Genomic DNA, 24,512 nt, shown 5'->3' on the forward strand with positions numbered 1-24,512 from the left:
TAATAAGAATTAGATAGGTCAGGGATCTATGCATTATGACAATCTTCAATTGTATAGAAACAAAAAAAAATCTGTTCCTACACTACTATTTAGTGTTGTATTAATGCGGTGGCATAGCATTTTTCTCAAATGCAATCTTGTTTAAATTCAAATTAGACATATACAGTAAGAATTTCATAGATTCCAATAATTTCTGTGATTAAAATATTTTACTCAAGGATGAGCATAGTATTTCTTTAAGTAATGGAAAAAATACAAAATTATGAAGCTTGAAAGATATGTAAGCCAAAGTACATGTATCAGTAGGTTCAAAAGATTAGGACTACATCCAAAACTGCATCATGTCTTACATGAAATTCCAATTTCCAATCAAATAGAAAGGTAATCTACCAAAATAACCATCTACAAGGTCTTACAAGATATTACGGAAGACAGTCTTTTTCAAGCTGTTGTTGATAAATAATCATCTACCAAACACATACGAAAACTACATAAAATTTTAGAATGAACATTCAAATATTTAACATAATGGGTAGCATCTGTAAATTGCCAAGTGAAATATTGTACTGACTTTATTGCTTGTTAATAAATACCTATTTGTAGTCTATTCAATTTCCAACATATTAATGTTGAAAATTGAAATAGCACCAAATAAAACCTCTAGTAAGATAATTACAAAGCAAGAGTTTCCCCCGAAGATTTCCATAAAATCATTTTGATAATGTCTAGGTAAATATTTACAAAACGGAGATAATAATACAAGAATTGTCAAGGTAACACCTTAGGTTTTATATTAATCAATTTCTGAACAAAAACAGTTAATGTCTGAAACTGATTGTCAACAATATATATATATATATATTCTCTTATATTCTAGGTAGAATTTTATAGTCCTCTTGGCTTAGAGTCAATGGCACCTTAGTTAGAAGGTTGGACAACCACTTTCTGGGTTTTAAATATTCTACTGAAATATATTCTAATGAGATATTCCTGACTTGCGAAATATATTCTGACTTGTGAAATATATTCTGACTTGTGAAATATATTCTGGTTAGTGAAATATATTCTGGTTAGTGAAATATATTCTGACAAGTGAAATATATTCTGACTAGTTAAATATATTCTGACTCGTTAAATGTTTCTGAGTAGTTAAATATTATCTGCCTAGTTAAATATTTCTGACTAGTGAAACATATTCTAACTAGTTAAATATTTCTGCCTACTGAAACATATTCTAACTAGTAAAATATTTCTGACTAGTGAAACATATTCTGACTAGTAACTACTGGATGGTATATGAAAGTGTTTACTCAATACCGATAGCTTTGGAGATATATGAAAAATACAAACATGACTTCCCTCCCAGGTACTGAAGTACAAACTTTATGAACCATCTATATTAAAACCCCAGAAATACATGCTTAGGGACTGGAATATGTTACTGTGTGTATGAATTACAGTATACAAGTTTTGCTGGGACAATATAAGTTCAAATTAAAACTTGGAACATTAGTTATTCCCAAACAAAACCTGTCTGTAGGCAGTTATAAATCATAGATATATATTTTTAGTTATTACCAAACAAAACCTGTCTGTAGGCAGTTATAAATCATAGATAAATATTTTTAACCAGGTTTTCCGAAGGAAAAAACTGGTTATTAGATTGAGGTATATCGGCAGGCGGGTGGATGGGCGTAAACAATTTCTTCTGTGCGCAACTCCTCCTACATTTCTCAACGGATTTTGACCAAACTTTCAGAGAAGCTTGCTCATCAAGTGCCCTGGCGCATTTTGTCGGGGTTTTGTGATTGGATAATATTTGACCTAATTATGGCCCTTTGTTTTTTTTCCTTATATAGAATATATAGTGAGCGCAACTCCTCCTACATTTCTCAACGGATTTTGACCAAACTTTCTTAGAAGCTTTGTTATCAAGTGCCTGGCACATATTGTCGGGGTTTTATGATTGGATAATATTTGACCGAATTATGGCCCTTTGTATATTTTTTCCTTATACAGAATAATAGTGAACAATTTCTACAGTGCGCAACTTCTACATTTCTCAACGGATTTTGACCAAACCTTCACAGAAGCTTTGTCATCAAGTGCCCTGGCGCATATTGTCAGGGTTTTGTGATTGGATAATATTTGACCTTATTATGGCCCTTTGTTTTTTTTCCTTATACAGAATTGAACAAATTCTTCTGTGCTGAACTCCTCCTACATTTCTCAACGGATTTTGTTCAAACTTTCACAGAAGCTTTGTCATCAAGTGCCCTAGCACATATTGTCGGGGTTTTGTGATTGGATAATTTTTTACCTAATAATGGCCCTTTGTTTTTTTTCCTTATACAGAATATATATAGTGAACACTTCTTCTGTGCGCAATTCCTCCTACATTATTCATGTTTTACATTGCACATAGTTACATTGCAGGGACTACCTTGGACTGAAAATTTAGGGAGAAGTGACTTCTCCCTTCAGGAAAAATAGGGAGAAGTTTTGAAATTTAGGGAGAAGTGATCATCAAAATTAATAGAGTTATATCATTGGATTTTTTTCTAATTTTATTTCACAAAATATACATGTACACCTTTATATGTACATGCATATAAAATATACATGTATATGGCATGGAAAATAAACAAATGTGTATTTGAAAATCGCTTTGATGATATTTAATGAAGTATTAGTTGCCCAATAAAGTTTATTTAAGCATTTGATTTACATCAACACAACATTTTTAAATTTTTTTTTTTAGGTTCAATAGTTTCTGATGCAATTTATTAAGAAGAAAAGTTCTTTAATTCATAATAATTATCCAAATTTTATCAATTTACATCAGTTTTAATGATGAATATTACTATCATAAATGTAATGGTGATAACAAACGTATATGGGATATTGTAAATCAAACAGGACATATAGGGGAACTAGTAAATCAAGCAGGACATATAGGGGAACTAGTAAATCAAGCAGGACATATAGGGAACTAGTAAATCAAACAGGACATATAGGGGAAATTGTATATCAAACAAACATTTAGGGAATACTGTAAATCAAACAAAACGTCATTGTTTGTTGCTTGTATTTGTATTTCAAATACAACATATTTATCTACAATGGTGATAATTGAAAACCTGGTTTCATGGCATTGCCATGTTTCTTGTTAGTTATTACCAAACAAAACCTGTCTGTAGGCAGTTATAAATCATAGATATATTTTTAGTTATTACCAAACAAAACCTGTCTGTAGGCAGTTATAAATCATAGATATATATTTTTACTTAAAAAAATGAAATAAACAAACTAAATAATCATTCCACATCTTTATTTACTAAATATATCAAAAACAAGAACAACAATTTTGGAATGTCTGTAACATAAATAACATGACAAATAATTGCACACAACTCTCTGGAAACACTACCTCTGCCACTGGCGTGGTATTTTCCAAATTTATATCATACTTTGTAAATTGTTTCTAGAGCTTTTAATCCGTCTGCATGTAAAATTTGCATATTTGGCGAGACAAAAACTGAATTGGTGGTTTTGAAATGTAGGTAATAAAACAAATTTGTCCAAAAGACATATTAAAATGCCAAAATCTTCAGATAAGTATAATTTACCTAGACTGTCTATAGAATATTTATCAAATTTTGATGGTATTAGAAAAGTCTTGTTTTCAAAGTAATACAATATATCACCCAATATTTCACATAAGCTTAATCGCTCACTGATTCTGAACTCTTAACTTTTCTTTTTTTTAAAAAAAAAACAACAACAAAACAACAAGCCTTAGGCAGAGAAAAATCTGGTATATGAAGTAGTAAAGAGATGTCTGCATTAAAAACTGATTAAAAACACTTCTAAACAATTTACAAAGATGACTATATATGGCACCATAATCTATGAAATCACATTTTTTCCTTAAACTATATACACATAATATCTATTAACATAATTTACAAACAATAACTATAAACAAGAGCAATGGAAAACCAAGAACAAAAAGACAAATCTTTTAACTTGTACATATTAATGATTTTGAACTGAACAAGTAAAAGGTTTTTTTTCTTTAACAACTAAAATAAATCTATGGCAGAATTGTAGAGATATTTCTTCATCCTTAACTTAACAAAAAAAGTAATAAAAATATTAAAATACCTGCTTACAATAATGTTCAAACTTACTTTTTTTAAAGGTATGAATCACTATTGGTGATTAAAGCATAAATAAACTTATTGAAACATAAAACAAAGTTAAAGAAAATTTCAAAATATCAATATCGGGACAAATCAATCCACAAAACCCCTGCACAGTTTGCTGGTTGAACCAGCGTCTATTTACATTATTACAAATACATATATCTATATGTACAATGAAAATAATATCAAAATGGTTAACATATAAACACTGATTGTCACAAAACAATGTACAAAAAAAGCCCTGGAAAAACTATTTCCCACATGAAACACAAATACTCAAATGTTTCTGTATTCTAGCAAGCCAAAGGAGAGACATTTACATTCTCTCAGCTGATAATTTAAAAGTTTAAACATTGATTTACTGACATCATTTGCTTCCCATGAGTACAGAAGCACATTACTGCTCCTTGATTATTTCACTGTTGTCATTATTTCTGTGTTTTAAACAAGAGAAAAGTAATACCAGTAGTTGTTAACACAATAAAATAAACTTACAATTCCATGACTTAACTTTAAACCTGTTGAATTTGTGTTATATAGGTTTCCCCTGCTTTCCCTTTCAATTTGGAACTGTCCATTTAATTTTAAGGATTCGGAACAGTTTATTTAATATTTTACAAAATACAAAAATTAAGCTACCAACAGTATAGAGTCTGGTCAAACTGCATTGAAATACAAGCTAGCCTGGCTCCATATTGGCAGCAAAAGCCAGCCACAACAGAAATATACAAAATACACATGCATCTGAAAATCCCACTTTACAAATTAGGTATAACATATTAACATATGTACAAGAAACTGGTGATGTATCAAACGAAAGACTATATCATGACATGTGATATGTTTATAAACATAATATGAAAAATGAATGACTATCTATTGTAACACCTGAACAAAATAACCTACAAAAAAGTTTGATATCATATACAATACATCATTGATGAAAAAAATCCCAAAGTATATACATTCAAAACATATTGCCCGAATTACATTAGCAGTCACATGTAATGAAACATGAATGAAATGGCATATCCACGGGTAAATAGTCTTCATGCTAGCACTTCCTTCAGTGTATCTATATAAGTTTTAAACACTTTATTTCTACTTGTTCAAACCTCTACATTGACACTACATCAAATTTACTATACCATGACTGTGAGACAATGAACAAAGTATGGTGTCAAATCAAGGACAGGGTGAAATCTCGGACAACTGCCGATCGGAGATTTATCATAGATAAATGAGGTATAACATGCAAATTCCAAGTCATATGTATCTTACACATTGATTCCCTGTGTACAGAAGAACATCACTGAAGTTAAATGACATTTTACAAATATAGTGATAAATATGGCTGAATCATTTTGTCCTCCATGATAATTTTGCATACAACATATATCTCAGACTTTCTAACCAGCACAGAAAAAATGTTATCAATATAAACAAGCTAATTTCTAAAATAACTAAATATTACTTCTTCATCCTTATATGAATTGTCTGATTGTCTATAAAGACTTTCTTATCTTAAATAGCTGCCACTAGCAAATTTATGTTTACAATACAGTAAAAAAAGTCAAATATGAGAAATAACATTCACACAATTATGTATCAGAAATAGCTATTACTGTTCAAAATATTCTAGTCTAGATATCAGAAGTAGCAGTCACTTATGTACGACCGGTGTATGTGTAAGAAATACTTGTCTCCAGCTAAGATACATCAGAAATAACTTATATAAGTTTCAAGCATATAAGAAAGAGCTTTTACTATGTCAGAAATAGCTGTCAATAATTTAGATATATCAGCAATAGCTTTCACTGTTTTAAATATATAAGAAAAAGCTCTCACTAGTTTAGACACATCAGAAATAGCTGTCACAAGAATAAATATATCAGAAATAGCTGTCACTACTTAAGATATATCAGAAATAGCTGTCACTACTTAACATGCATCACAAATAGCTGTCAATAGTTTAGATATATCAGAAATAGCTGTCACTGTAAAAAGCTCTCATTAGTTTAGGCACATCAGAAATAGCTGTCACAAGTTAAGATATATCAGAAATAGCTATCACTTGTTTGTCCACTACTATTGCTTGCATTCTCAATCTCTCTCCACTGAGGTCTCGGGATCTGTGTACTAGCTAGAGTAGAAGAATGTGTCCTTGTAGTACTCCTTCCCTCAAATCTCATTGGATTCATGGCTAAAGCAATAGCTCGAAAACTTGATCGTATATCACTACGATGTACAGGGAAATAACTCTCACCGTTCTTATTCAGCTGCCTGTAATGCATATATAACAGTGTCCTAAAATGTCTTTTCTGCATCATTAAATAGCTAATTATGATGTTCTGAATTAAAAATAAAGTTTAGAAAGAAACTAAAAGAATAATACTCATAGAATAATGATTGTTTACTTACGATTTATAATAGATCTGAACAAAAGTATGAATATTATTTGCGTCCATTTATTTGTATATGTAGAGATAATAATTATGTATAAATAAATTACCTTCTAAAACATAAGAATATACAGGCCAGTATAACAAGAAGAGCTGCCACAGATGTAACACCTATACCTGCTATAGCACCTGTACCAATACCTGTATCTAACAAAAATAAAGTTCAACAATCAATTCATTGTCTGATTTGTATCTTTCTAACATGACATCATTCTAAATATACTTGATTTCATAAAATTGCTACTTTATGAATAAAAGCTGGCTGAAATTTGGACATCCCATGTTAATAATGAGAACAAAGCAAAAAGCAAATATTGTAACTTTGATTAAGATGAAGAAGACCTTATAGCGAGTCTTTTGTTTTCTTTAAGAAAAAGTTGGAACAGATCATGTTGGAAATATCCCTATCATCAAATTTATTTGAACAATAAATTTAAAACTTCTTCAAAACTAATGTCTCTTTTTTCCCCTGCAAGGTCAATTTATTTATTGTAACTACATACCAATTTCTAGTTCACACTTTAAACCATGGTAACCGTCATGACAAAGACATTTAGGGTTTCCTTCTGTATCTTTACTACAATCACCATTCTCACATTTACCGGCACAGTTATCTGAGAAAATGATTTACAACAAATACAATATAAAAGAAAATCCTGAGGTAAATTAATTTTTGAACTACAGATTTCTTCCAATTATCACTTAGAACATGTACTATGACTAATAACTTGTCACATGTCTGCTTCCTAATTTACCAATCATTACTCTGACATGTTATGAAACCATAATACATATATAAAAAGGTTTAATTGAAAATAAGAACAGCTTTGGATTACTGGTAACTTATAAATAATTACTGAACAGTAAAATAAAATTCTAAAATACTGAAGACAAAATTCTAAAAACAAATGTGTCTTACCAACACAAACTCCATTTTGGTAAGTAGACCCTTCACAGCATTGGCAATTGTATGAAGTATCAACTCCTGTACATACTCCTGTGACCTCACCACAACCATGTAGGTCAAGGTCACATGGATCCTTGTCTGTTTCCATGGTGACACATTCTAAACTAGATACTGATCCTTGTCTGAGAGTTGTTTGGCCAAAGTTACACCTGAAATAATTGAGTTTATTTCTGGTTAAATTATACAACGACCAACCTTCTATATTATCTCCAGAATATATGATGAGATTTAACATAGTTTGATTGTGAAACAAGTTCACGCAACTTGTATTAATAATTTTTGAGTCTACTTCCTACACTAGTATAATGAGATAAAACAAGGTCATGACCAAAGTAGGGCTTGAATCCACAATCACTGGACTGAAGGCTGACATAGGCTAATTCTCACCATAATTAAAATAAGAACTTTGTGTCAGATAAAATCATGATAAAGCTTTCTCTTCTATGTAGGAATTCAAATTCAAACATTAAATTTCATAAAAACAAATGAGAAATATAATCAACAATTACCTAGTGCAACAATCTTTATCATCATTTTCCTGATATGTTCCTAAGGGACACAACTCACAAGTGTTGTTGACAGTTCTTCTCTCCCCTGATTTACATTTTACTGAAATGTAGAAATATTTAAGCAAATAAGTACAAAAACATAGAAAAATCCGAATAATAGGAGAATGTGATTTGAGCATTTTTTTTTTTGTGACACTAATAATAATTAACCAATATTTTACTGACTCAGGTGAAAGACGAGCAAATTACAGCATAAAATTCTGTTAAAATCATTTCATCAAGGTCTTCTATAATAATTTGCAAAAGAATACAATTCTTAATTACATACCAAATGAACAGTCTTGTATATTTTTGGAACCAGTGTACATAGTTGTGTAACCATAGGGACAAGACTGACATGTGACCTCTGACCTCTCCTCTTTGTACATGCCCACAGGACAAGGGACACAACTCCCATCAACTGACATCTCCATACCCAAAATATTGCACATAACTGTGGAAATAAAAATATATATAATTCAATAAGTCTTTACAACACATGAGTCACATTTTGCTTGTCAAGAACTATTTTATTATCAAACTGTAAGACTGACCTGTAATTCTGTCTTGTTCTTATTTGTATACATATATTTCACTAAGTTGTACAGAGCTGATTAAAGGTAAGTAATGGCATTAAAACAGCAATTCTGTACAATTCAACTGAACGGAAATGATAAGATAATCAGTAATTAATCCTCACTATGAAACTAGAACACTGGTTTAAAGATCCTGTAACACATTATTTTTATGGTTTTATATACAAATTATGATGCTTAAATTAAGATTTATCGATATTGTAAGTTTCAAAAAACATTATTTATAAAGATATTACCGAATTTAATATTTCATGTAAATAAAGGGAGGTAATTAGAATTTAGTTTTCTATCAATTCTAAGTCAATTTTTCCAATAAGAAATGGATGCATATAATTTAATGATTACCTTAAATATGTACAAATATTTGCAATACATATTTTACATATTCTTCCATGTTTGAAAATTGACAAATTTGCATAATTACATACATATATAATTCAATGAAGAGTGGTATGCAGTCTCAATTACAAAACATACAATATCTTTAAACATATTTATTTAGGCTTGATTAAGTTCTTTCAACTTATATTAATCTCTTTCAAGTCCACTTCCTGGAACCAACCAGTACTGGTATCATATGAAGAATCAAAGTGCTGAAGGCACTGCAGTTGGGACGTATGAAGGATCAAAAAACTATTTTTTCTATTTCGGGGCAGATAATTCAATGAGTGAAGGGTGTTGCCGGTTGATAAATATAAAGTGCACAATTCAGTAAATGAACAGTAGATGATACAATTATTCTATGACACACATGTTATATATAATATTTAGGTTACATGTACGTGTAGGTCCATCATAAACCGTTATTGGCCTTTTTTGACAAGAGCAACAAGTGAAATTAGAGCTACCAGAGGAAAACTGCAAGCTCGACTATTTTAACACATGACATTATAAAGGGAGACAAAGCTATGAAAAAATAATCAATTGTGATATATATCAAATTTTCTGTATCAGTATCAAGTAAACACTCATATGGTCAATATTTTTTGCATCACATTATATGAATGTGACCATGTCATTAGAACTTATAATGGCCTTTGTTTACTGCAATTCTCATGCTAATCTCTTTCACTGTATAACGTTTATAAAGTTTCAATCAAATTCCTTCAATAATTTAATCCTCTCTCTGAACAGTATCATGAAATATATACGGAGATAATTCAAAAACTAAGTAATGTAGAATTTTGGTTATTTGACACAAGACTTCTGCTCACTAGTCTCTACAACTGTATTTAGTTTGAGTGTGATATCATTGAAAAGATTTACTCCAGACAACCATTATTTTAAAAGTTGTTGTACATGTATTTTAAGAGATGATAATTGTAAAATTAAGCTAAAAACTAGAACTCCGCAAGTCGGATGTGTCGCCTTGTGAACAATGTAGTTTAGGAGAAATGGCCAGGACAAAAATGAAATATGAAAAATAACAAAGGGCAATAACTAAAAAAATAATAAGTGCAGAGCAGCAGTTTCTGAACACTGCACTTCTTATCAATAAGATCTATCATTCTATGATGATTCAAGTCCATAGCTTTCATACTTGAGGAGAAATGACCAGGACAAAAATAAAGAAAGAAAATCAACAAAGGGCAATAACTCAAAAAAAAAAAAGAAATGCAGAGTACCAGTTCTTGTGCACTGCACTTCTTCTTAATGAGAGCTATCATCCTATGAAGTTTCAAGTCCATAGCTTTTATACTTAAGGAGAATTGGCCCGGACAAAATTAAAGTATGAAAATAAACAAAGGGCAATAACTCAAATTATAACAAATGCAGAGTAACTGTTCTTGTGCACTGCGCTTCTTCTTAATGAGAGCTATCATCCTATGAAGTATCAAGTCCATAGCTTTTTTAGTTGAAGAGAAATGGCCCGGACAAAATTAAAGTATGAAAATCAACAAAGGGCAATAACTCAAAAAATAAGAACTGCAGAGTACCGGTCCTTGTGCACTGCACTTCGGGTTATTAAAAGAAGCATGCATACCAAGTTTGAAGTCAATCAGACTTATAGTGACTGAGTTATGCTCCGGGACGCCGACAACGACACAGACGCCGCCGACAAAAGTAACCCCTATATGTCACCTTTACAAGGCGACACAAAAATTAGGGTTATTTGAAAAACACTTTCTTTCACTTGATTATTTTCGCTGCTGTGTAAAAGTTAATCAAATTTCATCAACTCTTTTCCAGTACTTCTCTGGACAAGCATAATTAAGTACATGTATAATAAAGGTAGATAATTAAATAAGAGGGCCATGATGGCTCTGAGGTTGCCTACCTATATATACCCCCCCCCACCCTGCAGGGCCAGTTTTAACCCAAGGGCTTTTATTTGAACAAACTTGGAAGACATCCATAAGAATGATGCATGCTAAACATCAAAGCTCTAGCTTATTGGGTTTTTTTAAAGAAGATTTTTTAAGTTTTTACTAACACATACTGTTAAAAACAATGACAACCCTGGAGCAGGGCCAGTTTTGACCCCAGGGCTTTTATTTGAACAAACTTTGTAGACACTCACTAGAAGATGTTTCAATTTATAATATAAACTCTAGCTATTTGGGTTCTTTAAAAAAGATTTTTGAAGTTCTAACTATATGCATATAGGGAAAATCAATGATCCCCTTGGGCAGGGCCAATTTTGACCCAAGGGCTTTTATTTGAACAAACATGGTAGACACTCATTAGAAGATGTTCATGCTAAATATCTTAGCTCTAGCTCTTTGGGTTCTTTAAAAGAAGATTTTTTAAGTTTTTACTATTTGCATTTAAAGAAAATTAATGACCCCCTGGGGCATGACCAATTTTGACCCCAGGGCTTTTATTTTAACAATCTTTGTAAACACTCACTAGAAGATATTTCATGCTAAAATATCTTAGCTCCTTCCTTAAAAGAAGATTTTTTAAAGTTTTTACTATATGCATTTAAAAAAAATTAATGACCCCCTGGGGCAGGACCAATTTTGACCCCGGGCCTTTTATTTGAACAAACTTGGTAAACACTCATTAGATGATGTTTCATGCTTAATATCTTAGCTCTAGCTCTTTGGGTTCTTTAAAAGAAGATTTTATAAAGTTTATTATATGCACATAGGGAAAATCAATGACCCCTGGGGCGGGGCCAATTTTGACCCCAGGGCTTTTATTTAAACAAACTTGGTAGACACTCACTAAAGGATGTTTCAAGCCAAATATCTAAGCTCTAGCTCTTAGGTTTTTTTTAAAGATGATATTTAAAGTTTTTTTTCTTTCGGTTTCCATGGCAACCAGAGTTCAGCATGGAATTAAATTCTTTGCACAATTTTTAAAGGTGACAGCTAAAGGAACATTCTTGTGAAGTTTGGATAAAATTAGCTTAGTGGTTTATGAGGAGATGTCATTTAAAGTAAAAGTTTACGGCCATACGAAAAGAGATCACAAAAGCTCGACCTGTCACTTTGTGACAGGTGAGCTAAAAACTAAGGAATGGAGTTATGGTTCTTTGACACATTGGAAAATTCGAGTCGTTCAAGTTGATGTAGATTCAGTGATAGTTTGGAATAAGTATTTTTAACTTAAGGGATATAATTAAAACATGAAGCAAGGTAGAGCTATGATTCTTGAACATTGCACTTCCTCTTAAAAGTCTCTATCACTTTGTGAAGTTTACATAAAATCCCTTCAATACATATCTAGTTATATTCATATTTCGGACAAGAGTGTGAAGGACAAATGTCTTCCTAAGTTCAGACTATGTTTTTTTTCCTTTATCAACTAAAATCTCAAAAACACCATTAAAAACATATTTTCCTCCCATGAGCAACCTTTTTCCCCAAAAGTACAAGTCTGTATGGAATGAACACAGATATTTTATCCATAATATTACTTGAGTCCATACCGACAGATGGTTAAGACCGCAACTATTTTCTCTCCCTTTCAGGAGCATAAATTATAATAACATGCTAAATCTCTGTATAGTTCTATATCAGAAACCAGTATGATGAACGTTACTTTTGTACCATTTAAGTTGTAGCGAAATTCAGCTTTCATTAATTGACATACAGAAATGGGTCAGCCTTTAGTCCCCTCTTAATGAAAATATAAGGGGACTTATAACAACAATTTATTCTCATAGTTTCAATTCTCAGGTTTATTACTTATCATTACACCAGGCAAGCTAAGATACATGATAAAACCACAGGCACTATATACCACATTTACCCATATACGCTCATAATACTATATATAAAGAATAAAGGTCCCTAACGAGAGAAAAATATCATGCAAAACAAACAAGAACTGTTCGGTAAAAATACACCAGATCACTATTTTATTTTTGTGGTTGTCTCTAGGAATAATGTATCCTATCATAAACACTTTTTACTTCATCGAAATCCTACAAAATGCTCCAAAATACGAGCAAGTTTCCAAATTTCACTGAAATGTCATTGCATGTCGTTTTCGACGTCCAAGCGATGCGTGTAAACAAAGGTGAATTCTGGTCAATTTCTACAAAATCAACAAATAACTGTTAAGATTTCGACATACTTTCTTTAACGCAACTTGTATACAGTCAAACTGCGATGTCTTTACTTCACAACTGTCCGACGATAACACTAACAAGCTAAAAATTTAAAAATAATTGACAGCTCCGTTCCAGAAAGTAACCATTTCCTACATTACCGCACTGAATATAAGGTAAAGTAATGATTGGTTAAGCGGGAAATCCGAGTTTTAACATTTTCCTTCAACACAATGTTCATGACTGGCCTTTACTATTGACAGGGGATTCAATTCAGACTAGCCCTCTAAAATACTCCAACTAGTCCAAAGTGTTAATGGTGCCTATACAGTTATGATCACTACATCTGGAAACTGGAGATTCCCACCGAGTGTGATGCTTATCTTCATTCGCTTGACAGTGACATATGTCCACCTTAAAAAAAAGCAATAAAAATTATATGAAGTGCAATAATTTGCAAAAAAATGCTTATTTTATTTGTCTCTTCTTACATTCATAATGCAGAGCACTAGATTTGTGTGTCTGTCATACAAAATGACTTTCAATAATACTATTTAAATATATTTGAAATACAATTTATTTAATAAATACTCATAGTAATACTAAATTCCTTTTTTTGTGATATTTTTTCTGACACATATGTGCAGACAGTACATTGTGTACACCGGTCTTTACTGACCTGTGTGAAACCACTCTTAGCATGATGGAACACACTACTTTTACATGGCGGCTTTAACACCGAAGTGATAGAACAAAACGGAAATCAGGCCACTTGAAAAATTAAACTTTTTCCATACTCTGTTTGGTGTAATAGCCTTTACATCATTTTTTACTCAAAACATGCGCAAAACACTCCTTCTGACAATCCTTTATTGGTATTCGTTCAACACTCGTATTTCGTCAATTGTTAGTTTAAATTAAAACCGAAAGTGAAAGTAGTTTTGAATATTTGAATACATAGTAACACAGTGGAACTATCAAATTTGCACTTGCAATATTAAACTCTGAAAAACAATGAGCAATGAACAATATATTGTGTTTTATTAATAAAATTGTCATCCCTATGCAGACTTCTTTATGTCAGAGTTATTTTTACCCTCATTTGGGGTGAGTAATGCGTTGTGAGAGACTGGTGTGTATACAATTCAGACAGTATACAATTACTTTGTTTCGACGGCATACAATTTAAAGGTATAATTACTTATTGGCTATAAATAAAGTAAATAATGGTTAGTTTAATAACCAATCTGAATGTTTCAAAGATTATCCCTTCAAACTTTAAAAACAGTCTGTCAATTAAATAGATCTTAATAAAGGTACACTAAGAAGAAAACTAGAAATGTGTCCATAGGACACGGGGATGCCCCCACAAGCCACTGTTCTGTCAATCTTATGACTCTAGGTCAAATATTTTTTTGACTACATGTGCCACAAGTTGAAAACTAAAAATCAAAAAAGGGCCATAATTCTCTAAAATTTGGTCGCAGCAAAAATTCCTTCCTTTACTACCATCTACACATTAAGGTTGTTCATCCCTGGAAGTTTAAGCAAAATCTGCCATCCGGTTTAAGAGGAGTTGCGTTCACAAAATTTCTACATAGTATATAATGAAAAAATCAAAAAAGGGCCATAATTCTGCTAAATTTGGTTGCAGCAAAAATTTCTTTCTTTACTACCATCTACACATTAAGGTTGTTCATCCCTGGAAGTTTAAACAAAATCTGCCATCCGGTTTAAGAGGAGTTGCATTCACAAAATTTCTACATAGTATATAGTGAAAAAATCAACAAAGGGCCATAATTCTGTAAAATTTGGTCGCAGCAAAAATTCTTTCCTTTACTACCATCTACACCTGAAGGTTGTTCATCCCTGTAAGTTTAAGCAAAATCTGCCATCCGGTTTAAGAGGAGTTGCATTCACAAAATTTCTACATACCGGTAGTATATAAGTGAAACTAGAAATGTGTCCATAGGACACGGATGCCCCCACACGCCAATGTTCTGTCAATCTTATGACTCTAGGTCAAATATTGTTTTCATTAATTTTTTTGGAAAACAGTTTGGTTTGTGAAATATACATTAAATAGTATATAAGTACCTGTTGTTTGTAATAATCTTCTAGTCTTTGTTTAATCTTATACTGTACTTTTTTCTAGCTACATGTACCAGCCTTTCCAAGTGAATATTAAAGTAAATGATCTTTTATTTCCCTGAAAATATCAATTTAGAGATTTCATTTTCAAATTCATCTAATACTACTCTCTTAGTGTGTGTATATACAATGTATATATGTGTCTATACAATGTACATGTATATATATGTTTACACAATAATATGATTGTGTACAGCATGTAATGACATAATTAAAAATTGAAAAATTTATGATAATAAATATTAATAATATTTCTTCATATTACTCCACAGTATTACCACTAAAATAGAAAATGTTCTATCATTTTATTATGATATTTATTTTTTACATGTAGATTTGTGAAAAAAATGTGAATATCAGTAGTGTCAAAAAATTGTTAAATCATATAAAATGTTTAATTAACACTGATAAATTACTTCAACCATGTATTGAGAACAGGAATAGATCATTTCCAACAGTCTTGCTGTTGTGTTGACATTTTCGCGACATGGTTGTGTGTCTGCCTTGTAATCAAGAGGTCTGGGGTTCAAATCCCTTAAGTGCCTGAAGATTTTTCAGGTTAACAATTATCAAGGTGGCAGTGATTTTTTTTTCAACTTTCAAAACAACCTGTGGCTATATAAATGGGAAACTATAGCTTGATTAATGAGAAAAGAGGAAAAAATTCAACCACTGAAAATGGAATTTACCCATACATTTAAAAAAAGTGTAATTCAATTTAAAGGGGGTTCCATTGAGGTATTTCATTTTTAATTGTCATGATGGGACTGAAATATTTTTTCCAGATAAATGTACCATTTGATGAATGTTTAGAACACTAATCTTTGTACAAACCTTTAGATCATTTGCGCACTTCGTTTTTCCAGAATAACTATTCAAATTGTAAAAAGATGACCCAAAATGAAATGGCTAGACTTTAAATAGATAATAATTTATAAAGGTCAAAATAAAATTATTCTGAAATATTCAAGAATGTGCCCCATTTGGTAGAGACGTAACGGTCGTGACAAGACCAAAAAATTGTAGGCATATATGCCGGTTTTCCTGTAAAGGCAGACATCTGTGTACTATCAATTTGTAAAATCTGTCGATTTGCAGTCTAAGTATGATCGAAATGTCTTGGGTACGAAAGACTCGAGATCTCCAAATTACTTCGAAATTATTTACGAAAGTTTTAGTCCTCGGAAACAAATTGGCATCAATAAATAAACTTAATATTATTATTCATCAAATTCATAACATATTTTGCTTTATAACTTACCTTATGAGCTTAACAGGCTGATAATTATGCTCGTGAAGTAGGTCAAAAAATATACCGGAAGTTGTCGGATTCATTTAACCTAATTATCGGCTAATTCAGAGACGAATAGATTATCTACATCTCTGGCTAATTCTATTTCAATATCCACTTTGCAATTATAAATTACAAAATTTATCCGATAAATAATGTCTTTTTCAAAAATTTCTGGAATATAATACAAAAAAATGTGATGATAAGGCGGATGAGTAAGTTAAATATTGCAAGCCGTCAAGCACTATGACCCAATTAATTTACTATCCCATTCATAGAATTATGTGACCTTTCAAATTATATCCGCTACGTTTCTAATACCGTAATTCAAGCTCAATTGCACATTATTTTCAAAAAATAAATTTCTTGTCTCCTCTTCTGTTCGCAATAAATCGAAGTTTTCAGAAATTCAGAGCACTATTTTTCACTCGCGGCGGTTATGCGTCGGTCATGGTCGGGTGATCACTATGAATTCAGCTTAGATTGATATGTTAGAATACAATATAGCATATAGAGTGGCGATGAAACGTCACAGCAGTGGGCGTTACCCTGTATGGTTGGAAATTTCGGGTTTGTAAGTGCACTAGTTGGGACTACGTCCCAACTAAAAATTACCCGATTAGGGCTCGAACCAATGATCCCTGGGTTGAGACTCTTAAAAACTAAAAGAAAATATTCCCAACTAATGTGTTTCAAATCTGTTGCACATGTAATTCTACATAACAATATATAACATTAAACTTACATGTAAATACATCATATATATACTTTACTTACAATTACAATCATTTAATGACTTAGAAGCATCATATTGTGTTGTATGACCTAGGGGACAGGGTTTACAGGAAGTAGATCCACTCATATCCTGGTAAAATCCTACTTCACAAGGCTCACAATCTTCATTAAGAAGGTAATATCCTCTCTCACAAATATCTGAAATCAGATGAAAAACTAATCTAATTTTCGTCCTTTTTAAAATGTAAGTGTGCCATTAAAAGTATTAGTTTTACAAAATTTTCCTTATAGGCACATCTTGCCTCAGAAATTCAAATTTTTCCATTCTTATAAAATGTGATACACATGTTTAATAATGTTTTAAGGTTTGATCTAGAGCACATAAGTTGTTAAACAACTAAAGAAAGTAGCACTGAGCATGCAGTAATGTGTCATAAAGGTAGCAAAATGTAAACAAAGTAGTATTTTGACTTCCATACAAAATACTAATTCAACATAGTTATACCAATTGCCAACAGAGTATAAGAATTAAAAGATCATCTATATGGCAAATGAGTATTTTTTGAAACTTAAAGTAGATACAAAAAATAAAATACTTTTGAGAAATAAATAAGACAGCTTTTTTATGCATAATGCATAACAGGCCTTTAAAGTGTCAACTTCAAGTATGCATTTCTTCATACAAATACAGTGAGTTATACTTTTTAAAATCAATTAAAAATGCTCAATCTGGGACATAATATAAAGGGATAAGCAACTACCAATTAGATATGTGGTCCTATGTTGGTGTCCAGCCGAAAGCCAAACAACTGACAATCATAGTTTTTAAACTCATATATTAATGTCCTTATTAAAAAAATTATATTGATGAATTTTCATCATATTATGTCTAGACCATTTAAATTCAAATAAATTGTTTAACTCTTTCTTCAGTTGGTTAATATTTCTATTATTTACAAAAACAACTCTTTTACAACAATCAACATGAAAAAATGGCAGAACATGCTGCTTACTGGCAGCAGTGTTTTCCAATTGCCTGTCCCATTATAATAACAGAGATTATTAATTAGTATCTTTTTGTCATTAAGAGGAAAGATTTTTAACTTACAGTAACATTGATTTTCAGAAACAGATCCAGCTGTGAGAGTTGTCTTTCCTTGATCACATGACTTGCATGTAGTCTGCTTCTCCAAATCATTGTAATTTCCTACCCTGCATTGTTGACACAGTCCAGCTGTGGCATTGTGAAAGTACCCTTGACCACAATTTACTGGAAATAAAGGGTTTTCTATATTACAATTTTGGTACGAATTGAATATTTGAGGTGGCAAGTTTGTAAAATATTATTACTCTAAATACCTGAACAAAAATGTTCATAATTGTTACTTACTGTAAATTATTTTATTTGTATAAATCTAACTTTACTGCATCATATATAAATGTCTTAAAATCATGTCTATAATCATGCTGATAGCATCCATCCCATTATTAGTCTGGACATTTACCTTATTCTCAAGCAACACAAATGTACACTTACATTACACATAAACACTGTACATTGTCAAAATTATCTTTCCCCTATAGATTCAGAGTTGTGATTCCTTGACCTCAGTACTGGTGTCAAATGATGAAACATGGGGTCATGTAACCAGGAGGGTTTGAACCCACCATCCATGAGTTATAAGGCCTCTTAAGAGGCCTCTTAACCTTTACTACTCCCCTTATCTATACATTCTGCATGTTTTTTTCTGCATTCAAAACATGCAAAAGTGTCTTTTGCATGACATAATTTATATATATTAAATAACATTGTATACATAAGCACAAATCTATCACACTTACCACAATTTCCTTGACTGAGGACCTGCCCCGTGTCACACGACTGTTCTGTTGTTACAGAAATATCAACTGTTTCAAATTCACCAATACCCGATTTCAATGAGTTTTCAAACTGACCAATAACAGAGGATGAATTCTCAGATGTCAACCTAGTTAAATAGAATATATGTCTAAAAGATATATCTTAAACATGGTTGACTATAACAGGTTTGACTTTATTTTGTTTATAAACATAACCTTAGGAATACTAACTGTTTGAAATTATCTTATTTGCTTTGTATCTAATTGATTAGTGAAGATATAACAACAGTCTATAAAACTCTAAAACGTGTAAAAAGGTTAAGGGACCTGTGCCAATCATGTTAGATAATCACACAAAAAAAGTGTGTGAAGTTTCAACCCATTTTCTTCAGTTGTGTTTTAGAGATACCAACCTGTATATAACAACATAACCAAAGTGTGAGTACATAAGTACAAATTCTTCCAATAGTTGACCTAATAACAGCAACAAAATTTACTTCTTGGGATCAGTTACATTGCACCGATGTAATATTTCTTTAATGAATTGACAGAAATTAAGAAAATTGGAAACCTTATGCTGTGTCTTTATCTATCTTATCACGGATTTATATTACAAGGATCGGACACTTTCGTTTAGCTTAAAGTCCCGTTGCCTCATGCGCGGAATCGGATAAAGGTGGACAGAACGAGATGGCGGAACTTGAGGAGTACGAAATATGACAGATTTTCACCGGAGTATGTGGTGTTATTGCAGCTTTGTGAAAAATTATACACATATGAATGTATTGATACAGTATTATTTTGTGTCGCTAAAGTATTATTATATGAAAATATGCTGATAGAACGCTGCAACGCTTAGTTAAAAAGTACCTAATTTAAAAAATATTCGCCTATTGTTTAGGCATACTCTCTACACTTCGCCGCCCTTTTACTTCAAGCACGAATTATTACCGCGATTCAGAATAAGATAATTATTTTTTACATGGTTTAATGATGGCATTGCAAAAAAACGTTTCTTGATTGCTAAAAAACTTTTAAAGAAATTCATGTTTGAAATGTGTCTTTATTTCTGTGAATTATTTCCAAATGATTTGTACATTTTTTATTTGATTACCTGTATATTAGTATAAACATGTTTATTTTCATCATTTTTCAGAGAAAGGACTATACAAATTTAGTTGTATATTTTCAATTTCATTTATAAATGTTAATAAAGAAAATAGATTTACATTGTATTTATATATATCCTCTTCAGAATCATTTTCTTACCACATATGCCATGAACTGTAGTTAAAGACCGCGCATATACAAAATATACATTCAAATTATATTTGTTTTTGAAGATTGAGTGTTGCAATTATCACATGTAACCTGGTAATGAAAGTTTGGAAATAAAGTTTTTTAATTATCACTTACCCCCCTTCAAAAGTAATTAAACTTGAAAGAAATTTAAGCGATGTGTAAAAAATAATCAACAGTTACTTTTATTTCGCAAAATACTGACTCAAACTGTAAAGATTTTTATTGTTTTTCTAGCGTTACATTAAAAAGTATAATAAATATCTTTCTACAGGCATTCAAATAAAAAGAATAATTAAAATATACAGATTAAAATATACGAGTGTTAAAAAGGCCGGAATCGAGACAGCCACACGAGAGAACTTTACTGTTACGATGATTGTCTACTTCACTGCACCGACATTTGAAAACAGATTTACAAAAAATAATAATGATATAAATGATGAATGAAATTTAAATATTCTATGAATATGGCAATATTGACAATCTCGGCAATATTTTGTACTAAAAAATGAATAAATTTTCTTCACGTGTAAAGGCCGCAATACATTACCCGTAAAACAATTGTGCGTTAATAAATTTGACTACATAACCCAACAAATCTTAAATATTGCATCTTTGATCATTTGTGAATAACTTACATCGGCTTCTTTTTTGTTTTGAAACTGAAAGTATTATGGTACCGTAATAATAAATTTCAAATACCTGCTTTTTATATAAAAAAAATGTAAATTTACCGCGGATTTTGTCAAGTTAATTTTTTAACCGTCGTTGCGGACAGATAAACTGTACCTTTTAAAAAATAAATTAGATATTTGAATCAACCAAGTATTTTTCTTCAAAATAAACTTTAAATTTCCAAAATCGGATAATAAATGAAAAAGCTATATGGTATTTTGTAAAGTAGGTATCCGTTGCGAACAGGCATTTACGCTTCGCGCCGGTATATTATCGATCGATGTACCTTTATCGGGTGCATGACAAGACATTTAAGCATTTATATAGGGTTAACTGGGAGTGTCCGATCCCTGTAATATAAATCCGTGATCTTATCTACAGCTAAAAGTGAGAAACTACTTACTCATTGTTTCTAATACTGAATGTCACATTAAAATGAACTGGTTCCACTGATCTTTTGATGACATTACTGAGGATACAGTCTACATTAATGCTGGCTGTGTCACAGTCTACACTAGGACATAAACCAGTCTGGGAAAACTCTTCACTAAGTAAGTCAATAAGATCCAGTTTAGCTGAATCAGAGCATACTGGTCCCAAAAGTTGTAAAAATCCATCAAACTCCATCAAAGGTGGTTCAAATCCTGCAATATAATATATGGATTATGACAATTCTGGTGTATCTGGCATGCCTTAAACATAACAAATGTGGAATGTTTTGTAGGCTTATGTATATACAATGTATGTAGATGACATACATCATGTGACCTTCATTGTATAAGTGTCTGAATGACTTAAAAGAAAAGAAGTATTGTTTTTAGCACTTGTCTGAAATAATGCATAAAAAATCTTAAATTCTTACTAGCACAAGGTGGAAATGTGAAATATTTTCCTCTAGGTGGATCCCACAAACCATATCTACATGCATACAGTCTTGCAACCTCTTCTACAAACATGTAGCCATCTAAACACACCACAGTACATTCCATCCCATAATCCACTTGTTGATCACATGACACATCACCATGGAGAGGGGCATCAGGTTCTACACATGTTTTGGCTGTATAGTATCAGTAAAAGATTTATCAAAGACATCATCTTGTACGAACAACGCTTTCAAAGATGAAAAATCGGATATAAAAGTTAAATTGCTAGAGTTAATAAGAAATAATTGGTAAGAAACTGTGATGGACCAATTAACTGACTAGAAAAAAACATCTTCAACGGTTCTCTTATTAAAATAATTTATCTTTACTTTATATATCAGATATTTTTCTAAACAACAGTAAGAGGAAAATCGTTTATTTAACAAAAAGCTGTCAAAATAGTTTGGACAGTTATTTTTGCATAAAACTTAACCAAAACTTACGTGTAACAATGACAGTAAAAGTGCAAGATACAGAATTAAGCTGGGCATCAAATGCTGTGTAAGTAACTGGATATTCTCCAAAAGTGAATATTTGTCCTGAAAGAAAGATTTTGCAATAGTTGAAAGTCATATTTCTTTTGTTTTATTGTCATTACAGTGGGTTGGTTTTTCATCACGTAAGAAGACTCTCAAAAATACATGTTTGAAATCAATTCATAAAGTTTTAAATACACTCATTAAATTAATATTGAATAAAATACACACATAGTTATTTCAAAATACCTTTTTCTGATGTGATGTACTATACTGTATAATTTGAATAAATACACCATACAAATTTTTTTTTTTTGCACAATATTTAAAAGACAAAGTTTCACATAATATTAACCTGGTTGATGGGACTGCTTTATATCTACAACCCCAACATCATCTTTAAACAGGGGTGAAGGCCAACTGATCTCTGTGGAAAGGTCATCATTTAACATGACCTCTACAACATCTTTAGGACAGAAAACAATTTCAGGTGGAATCTTATCTGTAAAAAAACCAAAAACAAGTAAACAAGTGTATATATTTCTAATTCTATGATCAAACTATGTTGACAAACTATACACTGATTATATCAAAGTGCCATGATACATCTCACTTTGCTCTAATGAATAAAGAAAGTGACCACTTTAAAGTTATGTTTCAGCAAGAGCAAGTATGCACTGGCTATGAGGAAATGTAAACCAAATATGTTTTGCTCTTGAACAAGAGTTTTATATGACTATGTAAATCATGTCACTCCTGGAGCACGGGCTTTTTTGTGTGAAGGTCAATTCTAATGCTAGTAAATAATTAATAAAGATCAAAACTAGTATATGTTGACTGTCATTGTTATAATCAGAGATTTCATTCAAAACTGACAAGACAAGAACAAAAATTTAACATATATTTAATCTGATATATAATGTTTTCAGAAATGAGTTTACCCTATGTTAAGTGGAAAAAGCTTTTTGTAAATATCAGTAGATTTCATCACAGATACATACCTGACACATTACAATCTGTAGTTAGTAATCCCGAACATTGACTCTCTGGACAGGAACTTGGTGAAACAGCCATATCATACTGCCTGGCACAAGACTCGAACTCGACCCAGCTGACAACATCACCCTCATTACTAGTGCATTTATCTACGTTACTATAAACATTAATTCCAGTGACAGCTCCTCCAATAGACCCATCTATGTTACCTGCTATCATCCTAAATCTAAACATAAATAAAAATTCTACCAAACTTTTCATGACATAGCAGCATTCATTTCTTGAAAATGCAGTGCTAATAACAATATATATAATTACTGTTTTTAACTAAGATTATAAAATAGCCCTTAAATGACATACCCGGTAGCATGTACTTATTTATATTAAGTTCAAACTTCAGATCTTATCAACATTAAAGTAGAAAGAAAATAAAGAAAATTTTATTAGATATTATAAAATTACGAGGATTGTTACTACTAAACCACTCTGCCAGTTCTAATTTACCTGTTTAATTCATTTCCCGAGCCATATCCGTTGCTGGTATGCTTCAATACAGCATCAACATAGACTGCCCATTCACCATCAGCTGACCATGTAAAACAAACCTGATGCCATGACTGGTCAGTGATATCAAGACTGACAACATGTCTCGTGGCTCCCTCTGTTGGCCAGAAGGAAACTACCAGCCTATCTTTCTTGATTGTCAATAATGACTGTTCACTGAAATATTAAGAAATCAGATTAAAAATATGTGTCATGTGATTAAAGGGCAGACTTTTGTTGAATGCTAGATGACAATTATCATTCAAAAGAATGTC

The 24,512-nt window shown here is 31.4% G+C and overlaps 1 protein-coding gene and 1 long non-coding RNA gene across 2 annotated transcripts in view; both read right to left on the bottom strand.

The window, feature by feature from the left end:
* Positions 1 to 3,316: 3,316 nt before the first annotated feature.
* LOC132743728 (sushi, von Willebrand factor type A, EGF and pentraxin domain-containing protein 1-like) overlaps positions 3,317 to 24,512 on the bottom strand; it is a gene marked incomplete at its 5' end in the record, with an annotated part of 30,717 nt that continues 9,521 nt past the window's right edge. The window contains 15 exons of the mRNA XM_060732279.1: positions 3,317 to 6,491; positions 6,721 to 6,817; positions 7,174 to 7,284; positions 7,590 to 7,786; positions 8,147 to 8,246; positions 8,475 to 8,639; positions 17,502 to 17,657; positions 18,568 to 18,729; positions 19,302 to 19,447; positions 21,700 to 21,940; positions 22,159 to 22,356; positions 22,666 to 22,761; positions 23,054 to 23,200; positions 23,700 to 23,920; positions 24,199 to 24,414. Of these exons, the coding sequence (XP_060588262.1) occupies positions 6,266 to 6,491; positions 6,721 to 6,817; positions 7,174 to 7,284; positions 7,590 to 7,786; positions 8,147 to 8,246; positions 8,475 to 8,639; positions 17,502 to 17,657; positions 18,568 to 18,729; positions 19,302 to 19,447; positions 21,700 to 21,940; positions 22,159 to 22,356; positions 22,666 to 22,761; positions 23,054 to 23,200; positions 23,700 to 23,920; positions 24,199 to 24,414 (2,479 nt within the window). The remainder of the gene's footprint in view (positions 6,492 to 6,720; positions 6,818 to 7,173; positions 7,285 to 7,589; positions 7,787 to 8,146; positions 8,247 to 8,474; positions 8,640 to 17,501; positions 17,658 to 18,567; positions 18,730 to 19,301; positions 19,448 to 21,699; positions 21,941 to 22,158; positions 22,357 to 22,665; positions 22,762 to 23,053; positions 23,201 to 23,699; positions 23,921 to 24,198; positions 24,415 to 24,512) is intronic.
* LOC132743727 (uncharacterized) lies at positions 11,180 to 17,332 on the bottom strand. Its single transcript, XR_009627610.1, has 3 exons — positions 16,695 to 17,332; positions 15,380 to 15,491; positions 11,180 to 13,696 (listed from the first exon to the last, which is right to left on the bottom strand). It is a non-coding gene; the product is annotated as an uncharacterized LOC132743727 (long non-coding RNA).

This window comes from Ruditapes philippinarum, unplaced genomic scaffold, assembly GCF_026571515.1.
Source record: "Ruditapes philippinarum isolate M1 unplaced genomic scaffold, ASM2657151v2 ctg8812_1_1_1_1, whole genome shotgun sequence".
Taxonomy (NCBI): Eukaryota; Metazoa; Mollusca; class Bivalvia; order Venerida; family Veneridae; genus Ruditapes; species Ruditapes philippinarum.